General features: G+C 39.7%; 1 protein-coding gene across 1 annotated transcript; it reads right to left on the reverse strand.

Annotated features, from left to right (window-relative positions):
- Positions 1-5523: 5523 nt before the first annotated feature.
- LOC149297752 (beta-1,3-galactosyl-O-glycosyl-glycoprotein beta-1,6-N-acetylglucosaminyltransferase 3-like) lies at positions 5524-6858 on the reverse strand. Its single transcript, XM_089488205.1, has one exon. It carries the CDS (start codon positions 6856-6858, stop codon positions 5524-5526), a length of 1335 nt encoding a protein of 444 aa, XP_089344331.1.
- Between the last annotated feature and the right edge of the window lie 2954 nt (positions 6859-9812).

Raw genomic sequence — 9812 nt, forward strand, 5'->3', positions numbered from 1 at the left:
TCTAATTTTTCCCTCCCTGTTTCACTCCATTCAGCCCCACTTTGGCTTCAGATTTAGCCTAGGACCCGTGCCTATCGATTTAGACACGAATGGGAGTCATCAGCCGAAAGGCTGCTAGGGCAACCAAAAAAGTGTACCAAGGCTGTACGTATTGTTACCAACAACCTGTATAGGAATGTAAGTTTCATGTTATGGGGCAATAAGTACAGGTAGTTTTGCTATTTCAAAACCATTTTTTCCAAATCTGGTAATTCTTCCCCCTATGTGCTATTTCGGGTATCTTCAAATGCAGAGTAATTCAAATGCTGGCATTTTAACTCTTTCCATGCCCTAATTCTACCACCAGTCTTTGTCAAACTTTGTAGGAGTCATTTTTTCACACACATTTTACTTCAGGTATGAATTAACAACTTCTGGTATATGTCACAGTCAAAACACCCCAATATGTGTTCAGCAACATCTCCTGAGTACAGTGATACCCCACATGAATGGGTTTACCTGGCTGTTTCGGGGCAAAAGGGCCACATTTGGGGCATGCGCATTTTTCAATGTTGAACTTTGGCATTTGGTGATCCACTGCCCATGCCCTATCTGGTACATCTTTGAGCCCGTCCAAGGGGTAGATAAGGAGAAAGGGTAGATAGGGAGAAGGGAGTGAGAAGGGTAGATAGGGAGTGAGAAGGGGTAGATAGGGCAGAATGGAATGACAAGGGGTAGATAGGGCAGAAGGGAGGGAGAAGGGGTAGATAGGATGAAGGGAGGGAGAAGGAGTAGATAGTGAGAAGGGAGGGAGAAGGGGTAGATAGGATGAAGGGAGGGAGAAGGGGTAGATAGGATGAAGAGAGGGAGAAGGAGTAGATAGTGAGAAGGGAGGGAGAGGTTGGTAGATAGTGAGAAGGGAGGGAAGCAAGAGTCAGAATGAGAGAGAGAGTGAATGGATTAATGTGTGGCTGCATTGTGTAAATGAGTGAGATAATAAATGAATTAATGAGTGAGAGTATGAATTAATGTGTTAGAATGCATTAAAGAATATGTGTAAATAATTTGTAAGAAAGAGTGAAAGAATAAATGATTGTGTGAATGAAAGTGAATTAGCGAGTGACTGTGAAAGTGTTTGTGTGAATCATAGGTGTATAATTGATTTGTCAAAAAGGTAAAGATGGTATAAGCAGGGTGTTTAAGCATTGGGGACCAAGATGGCACAGGTAGCGTATTTATGGGACAAAGATGGCATATGCTTGGCTGTTTGGGGACAATGTTGACTCATGCTGGGCTGTTTGGGGATAAAAATGTCACGCCCTGTGTGTGTGTAATTTGGGTGCTGGTCAGGTTCTATGTGGCCAATGTGGATGCCAGGGCTGGCTTTGGAGTGTGCTGTTTCCATGTGTTGTTTATTTGATCTATACCTGAATTACAGGGAGTAAGTAAAAGAGAGGTATGGTTTAGTGAGTGAGGGGACAAAGGGACTCTGGGGATGATTACAGGGGAGAGGACCTCTCAATGTCATGGTGCAGTCAGAAAGAGGGAAGACTGTACATCCACCCTAGTTGTAGTGGCCTTTGCAGGCTAGATGGGGTGCATTTGTCTCACATAGGGCTAGACTTATTTAATAACGACATGCAGAATTTTATGGAGTTCTGGCAGAAGTTGATACTGATGGCAGCAAAGGGGGAAACAGTAAGAGTCCCCACTTTTAGTGGCGGTAATGCGGCCTTCCCTCCTCCCAAGGTTGCTAGCAAACACCCTCTATGGCCCTTCCAATGGCATTTGGCTTGGTGCAGACATATCCGTCCACTGACAGTATCGGTCAATGGCAAGCACTGACTTTGTGGTCAGGCTGTTTCTCATGGCTGAACGGGGTTTTTGCCAGAGGTACGCTAGAGTGCGGATGGCGAGGGCCATTCTGATAATGCCCTGTTGATCCACCGCTGCGTGTGGTGGCCCAGCTCGCTATCAGAGGGATGGACGGCTTGTTGAGCTCCTAGCCTGCCCCTCGGACCCATGTGTCACGGTGACTCAGCAGCTGTCCTCAGGGAGAGGGAATGACGCATTATAGATTCCTTTTTTCTTTGTGTACCTAATAAGAGATTTCATTTGACACAATCCTCAGTTTCACTCTGTTTATTGTGTCAAAAGTATTTCAAAGTTAAAAACCGTGCCAGGAGTAATGTGTATGGACAGACATAGATGGTGCATCTTGAGTGTTTTTTTTCTCCACTGGATCCCTCCCAACCTCCTTCAAGCACGTTGCCAAACCGTTTCAAAAAATTGTATATACCCAGCTGACCAACTTTTTTTATTTCAACTCTTTGACCCTGTTTGACCTGGATTTCGTTATCAACACTCTAATGATACCATTCTTGCTAAAGTGACTATTTACTCAATGCTAAATCAATGGGTCATTCGATGTTGTTAATTCTTTAGGACCTTTCTGCCACTTCTGACACTGTGGACCAGCCTCACATTCTCCAAACCCTTCTCAATCTTGGTCTCTGTCTCTTTTTACCACTTTCAGTGTCTCCTTTTCTAGTAACTGTTTTTCTCCTCTTACAATTGATGTACCCATTTAATATTCCAAGGCTCCATTCTAGGACACTGCCTCCCTTGGGAAACATATTTTTTCCTTTGCATTACAGTCTTTCTCAATGTCAGTGGTAAAACATACATCCTTGCCCCACACACCTGTTGATTCTTTGTCACCATTGTGCAGCCTCTCATTCACCCCTCACATTATGTATCTTACATACTAAAAACATTGCTGATATTCACCCTTTCCTAACACAAGCTATCTCATCTTCTCATTAACATCAGTCTTGACTACTGAGGCCTTTCCCCCATACCTGTCTTGCCCATTGCAATTCATCAGGAATGCTGCTACTAGGCTTGATTTTCCTTAGTGAGCAATTTACTATCACCTGTTCGTTCTGTCAATTCCTTCAGTGGCTGCCTGTACGCTTCATAATTTAGTCCTGATTTTCACCTACAAAGCTCTTTATAATGTTATCCCTACCTACATCTCTTCACAAACTTTTCTAATCTCTATCTCTAATGCTTGGATACAAGACTTTTTAAGGGATTCTCCTGTCATTTGGAATGCCCTATGTCAGTGTATTTACTGTCCAGCGCTTCAACAAAAAAAAAACTTCATCTGGGAAGCATGTCAAGTGACAGGTTAACTGGTCTCCTAGTTTTATTAGTTGTGTATTTATTTAGCCCCTTAAAGCCTGGGGCTTTTCATACAGTACTGACAGGAGCTTTTTTTTTGCCAATTTTACTATATGCTGATTCAGGCATGATTCCCCTTTTTCATCAATAGTGTACCCATCAGTGGCCGAACATCCAGGGTCGCAGGGGCCTTGGAGTTCTGCCAGTCAGGGGGGTCGTTTTCAGCAACCGCTCGGCGTCCTCCTGCCCCCTGCCGCCACCTGCCTCAGCGCTGCCCCGACTGCAGTGGTGGGAGCGTGAGGCGTCTGTCTCGGTGGCGGCGCTTAACAGTAGGGGGTAGATAGTGTGAGAAGGGGAGGAGAGGGGTAGATAGTGTGAGAATGGGGGGGCGAAGGAGGGATAAAAATTAAGTAAGCATATTGAAGCATATTGAAATAAAGAGAATAAATGAATTAATATGTGGATAAATTGTGTGTTATTTATAGCTAACCCCCCAAAAATAGTTGTTTATAAATCATGATTTTTTTTATTGAAGGGAGGGATGCTTAATAAACAATGTTGATTAATGGTTGTCCTTTATATTTGCAGAACCACACCATCAATGGCTGTTGAAGATAAAGTAAGTTGAAAAAGTTGACAGATATGATTCAATATGTAATTTGTTGAAAAAAAATTGTTGTGTAAAAATCATGTATTTTGGGGGGGGGGGCTTAACAGATTCTCGCACCAGGGCCCTGAGGCTTCTACTTACGCCGCTGGTACCCATACAAACTATATGTTGTTTTGGACTATAATCAGGATTTTTCTTTACTAATGAAGGATTTTGCAGATGAGCTGAAGTTTTAACTCATTGATTTCACAATTAATTACAAAACACCGGTGAATAATAGGTACAGGATGTCTGTGCCATTGTAAGGTAACGATATATTGGCAATGACAAGACAACCTGGTACTTTAAGGCTGGTAGCTGTCTGATGACGTAAGTGCAGCCCACATTACATTTTTTTATGCTGGAGTGGCAGATCAGGTGAGTATGGGGCACACTGTAGTCTTCAAGCGGACGTTCAGAAAGGTCAATCCAAGTCCCCATAAAAGGTCATAAAAGGTGAGCTGATAACTGGCTTCACGGTGGCATTTTATGTGACACCTCGTGCTTCTTTACATCTTAAGACCAGATGATCAAGTTTTCCCCTCACACAGGTACTCACTTAGCCAATAGGTTGTAAGGAATATGATGTTGCATAATATGATTACAGACTGTAAGCTTGCAAGTCAAGGTTCTCTTCTCCTCTACTAGTTTGTCTTAACATGTAGGTACTGGCTTGTCTTTACCCGATTTTAGTGCTGTTGTAAATTCCAACTCTTTCCCTATTGTAATAGTGCAGCTGAATCTATCAATAAAATGTAATGTAAAAATTTTATTAAGTTGCATATATATATTTTTGCATCTTTTACTCACATGATTCCATTACACAAAACAAAGTTCACTGTCATGTGAATATGAGTTCTCCTTTATGTTGCAACAGAAAAAAGCTCAAAACCAGTGATAAATCTTATCTTAGCAAACTGTGGTTTTCGTCTGTCTATTGAACGTAAAAAGGAAAAAACGCCCAATGTGTTTTTAAGTCTAGATTTTTTTGTATCTTTTAGCTATTTACTTGAAATATGTTTCATTATACAGTATTCAAGACTGTTTTTTAGGCTGTTTACATTGGTTGTGCTAGATATTTATTAACTAAAGCGTGAGTTGTGGTATAAGATGTGACCTACCTCACCAAGCTTACAATACATTTTGCAGTTTGGCTTCTTGCGGGGGAAACATACCAGGTTACCCTTTTATATATGATACACAATTTAACTCCATAGTAGATTTATTTTATTAAAAACTGGAATACATTTTCTAAAATATGAATGTCCATTTTATCTATCCCATCTTGACCAGAAAGTTACTTTAGCAAGCCCTTCATCTGCTGCCACTTCACAACAAATGTCGAAGTCAACGGGGACTGAAATGATTGGGGACTCAAAAATAAATCCACATCAATTTCGACAGGTAATCAACTTGCATACACTTATAGATTTGTATGTTTTTCAAAGCATGGCACATGCATGTTCATGATATGGCATGACACAACCACCAGGGGGGGGGCAGGCACGCTGTGAACATACTAGAGGTAAAAATGTGTTTTTTGGACATTTTTTTTTTTTTTTTTAAACATAAATCATATGCTCTACATAAAAATCACTATACACTATTTTGCAAACATACGAATAATTATAAAACATACATTTTTTATTTAAATTAAAAAAATATAAATGCATATATAAAGAGCTTTGAAATAAATATCTGAAATGTTGTTATGGCTCTTCGCCATAAAGAGCTTTTTGCCTTAGGTATTGTTCCAGACATTGTATTGCATTGTTATCAACCAGAGAATCAAACTTATTCGCAAACAGGTGATGCTGTTGTACAATCCATGGCAAGTCCCCAACACCATAAATACAGATACCTCGTTGGTAGGTTCCTGTGCATTGAGAATAAGGTGCCCCTTCATTGACATTTCCAACATGATCTTGCCATTTTACTAGTCTTGCTATTGCAAGTAAATCAGAAGTGTCATATTTTTTGTGGGAGGGTACAGAACCCGGCACCCCAGGCATTCGATTCAAAGTTGCCCACAGATGTTCATCAGGACTATATGTGTCTTTCTCCCATTCAATTATTTTTTTCACCTGGGGATTATTAAACAGGCTTTTGACAAAGTCTCTTGTGATTGCAATATAAGCATTTCCTGAAAACATCTTAACATTGTCAGGAGGTGGACTCTTTTTGGTGTCAGTTTCATGTATATCTGTATCTACTTCAAAATGATATGTCCAGCGAGCGATTTTACCCTCTGGGGTCTTTTCAGATTCCATGCTATTTTTTCCCTGTAATAATTGAAGCGCTTTTACAATTTCAGCATTGGTCTTTAATGGGAAGTCAGTCCCACATGTGTTTAAGAGATATTTCCACTTAACTTTACTATTCAGAAGATCTTCCATGCAGTTCAGATCTGCTTGCACCCTGGACCATGATGCGTAGACCACTTTCTCCAGTTTAGAAGCGACAAACACATTGTCAAAGCAATTCGTGATGGCTCTTACTGCCTCCTTAAAGATATCTGGAGATTTATCATCCACATGGACACAATAAATGTTCTGAGGTGCATAAATCGCTCTCAGGAGACGTTCAAACATGTCAATCTTATCATGGACCACCATGGAATAAGCAATTGGAAAATCTTCCTCCTTTTTACTTAGCGGAAAGGTAATAAATTTCCGAATTTTCTTGTACATCTTGCAGTCTTTGGTCAACCTCAAATATTGTTCTTCAGTTATTGGAGCTTGTCTTTTTTTAACAAGCACCCTGTCAATCAATGCTTGGTCTATAGCTTCCACATCTCCTCTTATGATTCTAGGGCAGTCAATAGGATCTGCTGGAGGTAATTCCAGTGAAGCATAATACTCCTGTCTGCAGTTTTCATTCAGTGAAGACACCTCCAGTAAACACAATGTAGAGTATTTCCTCACTGCAATTGTACACAGCATGAAGACCGTCGAGAAGGAAAGATAATACATATACTTCAAATGTTTTTTAAAGAGCATCTTGTAGTCTGGAGTTTGCTCCAGGACAACAGAATGGTGATGCATCCTCTTAAAAGCTTGTGAGATATAACATGAAGGCATTTTAAAGCGTGCCTGAGCTAACGTCCTTAGTTTAATTAGGGGTGAGAAGATGTACGATAAAATGGGTGGAGATAGCCAACTACAGTACCTGTTTCCTGATTGTGAAATGAACCATTGTAAATGATCACATTCCGATCTGCCTTGTCAGCTGTGAATGATAATGTGATAATGAAATGAAGCGGTCACATATTAGTCATATTATATTTGCTAATAATATTTGTACATGTATACAATTGCAACTAAATGTCTTTTAATGAAAACTATGAAATTATACTTGTTTTAACAAATGGCAAATACCCAATTTTTTCAACAAAAGCACTGTAGACCTTTACATTTTTGACAGTGTGAATAAGCTGGAAGTTGCTGTATTTTAAAAAGGATCATAAGAAAACCTCCCAGCACAAAAGGAATGGAAACATTTAATTCATTTTTATTATGTCTAAGTACATTTTTTCCCTGCTTACCTAAATCCATATAATTACAAACAGGTTTTGATTACATTTTATTTGATTATCTGTCTCTGGCTCTGCTGCAATAGCCATGATTTGCTTTCCTCTCTTAACACCTAAAACTGTACACACCCAGAAGCTTCTGACCTTGTCTTACAGTTCCACCATCACAGAGACAGGATACTTATCTCTCCTGTGTGGGACTATTGAAAAATGGCATTCAATGGGATTAACATATGTACACTCATTGTCCATGAACTTTATCACATTTCTGGAAAATACAATAAAATAGGTGGTTATCTTTATGTGTGCCTGTAAGGAAAAGGGAATATGGATTTTTATATATTTGATTTGAAGTTTCCTGTAGCTTGTACAACGTCCTTTGGTGTTAATGCCCAGTTTTCTTTACGCCAAAGTGTACACTAATTAGTTGGTCACATTTGAAATCAATTTAGGAGATTCATGTTACAATAGTGATGTTTGCTGAAAACTAAGAAATATATATTAAAAAAAAATAATAGAATAAAAATGTTTTAATAATACATAGAGGCCTATGAATCCTCAAAATACATTCAGAAGGGAAAACAATAGTTGCGCTAAGTCATGTTAATTAAAACAGTGATTTCTTTTATAATTATTTGTATCCTTACCAATGTTACAGCCCATATACTGAAAAACAGAGCAAATAAAAAATAATGGTGATAACATTACTATACTACCTGAAATAATACCTACAACATGTGTAGAACAATAGTCTCGTGTTGTATTGCCACTACCCAAACATCACTCATCTTGTATGGACAAATATATATCTCACACCCATTCAGGAAAAGAAGAAAATATACTGTATTTGCTCGATTGTAAGACAAGGTTTTAGTTTTTTTTAGAGCAAATGCTTATATTACAGGCCGTCTTAAAATCAGACCTCAAATAGAGGTCTGACTATAAGACTAAGGTCCAGATCCCCCGCAGCGCTGTAGGGGATCCGGATCCTCCTCTCTGGTAACCTCTTCTGCTGCCGGCATTTCCTCTGGGGGCTTCTATGACAGGCGTGACGTGACCTTTCGTTGCTTCATAGAAGTCCCGGCAGCAACAGAGGTTGTCTGCGCGTATTGCGCAGATGTCCACCGGCTGCCCCCACTAGACCCCAGGGAGTCTGAAGTACGAGGAATGAGTCTGGAGAAGCAGTGGTAAGTCGGGGAGGGGCATATGGGGGATATCAGGCATTCTTGTAGGCAGAGTGGCATATAGGGGTTAAAAGGCATTTCGGGGGGGTTGGCAAATAAAAGGAAATAAAAACAAAAAATATTTTTTCTTAATTTTTTTTTCTTCAAAATCAGTTTTTATTAAATATGAAACATTAACATGTGAATTGATATTTACTAGTAAAACATTTTTCCTATAGGGTAGTCTTATACTCTTTTTTCCTAAATTAATATTCAAATTTTGGGGGGTCGTCTTATAATTGAGCAAATACGGTACACACCCTATTTGCTCAATTATAAGACGAGTTTTTTTCAGAGCAAATGCTCTGGAAAATAACCATCGTCTTATCAGACCTCAGGTAGAGGTATGACTACAACACTAAGATCCAGATCCCCCGCAGTGCTGCGGGGACCTGGACCCTCCTCTCTGGCAGCTGGTGGACATATGTGCGATGAGCGCAGACAACCTCCGCTGCTGCCGGCACTTACTCCGGGGCTTCTATGACAGCGCGCCGGCATCACAAGACCTTCCGCTGCTCATTCATAGAAGCCCCGGCTGCCCCACTAGACACCAAGGAATCTGAAGCACGGATTACACGGCTAGGGAAGCACTGGTAAATCGGGGTAAGGGGCAGTGTATAAGGCATATATGGGGGGGAGGGTCGCACATAGGGGGGTTAAAAGGCAAATCTGTGAGGCAGAGTGGCATATAGGGGGTATAAGGCATATCTGGGGGGCGGAGTGGCATATAGGGGTATATGGCATATCTGGGAGGCAGAGTGTCATATAGGGGGTCTAAGGTATATGTGGGGGACAGATTGGCAAATAAAAGGAAATAAAAACAAAAAAATGCATTTTTCTCAATCATAGTTTTTATTAAATGTGAAAACATAGCTTACATTAATTTTTACTAGTACAACTTTTTTCTTATAGGGTAGTCTTATATTCAGGCTTTTTCTTTTTTTCCTAAATTAATATTCACATTTTGAGGGATTGTCTTATAATCAGAGTTGTTTTATATCTGAGCAAATACGGTAGTTATAAAATCACACAATAAAATACAATGTGATCTTTGTCGTAATGCCTTTTTCCACTTTTTTATGATGTAGGTTTTTCCTCCACCTATTTTTTGAGGGAATACATTGTAGACATGTGGAAAAGTTGTCAGAATACCAGGGTAATATTTGAACTGTTTGATTGTTGGGGTGGAGTAAACAAAATGTTTTACATATATGTAATGTTATTCCATGGTTGAAGGTTATAA

The sequence above is a fragment of the Sceloporus occidentalis genome, unplaced genomic scaffold, assembly GCF_023333645.1.
Source record: "Sceloporus occidentalis isolate IW3139 unplaced genomic scaffold, rSceOcc1.0.p SCAF_37, whole genome shotgun sequence".
Classification (NCBI taxonomy): Eukaryota; Metazoa; Chordata; class Lepidosauria; order Squamata; family Phrynosomatidae; genus Sceloporus; species Sceloporus occidentalis.

Coding starts and splice junctions, on each gene's coding strand:
- LOC149297752 (XM_089488205.1), bottom strand. CDS start 6,858: ATGCATCACCATTCTGTTGTCCTGGAGCAAACTCCAGACTACAAGATG.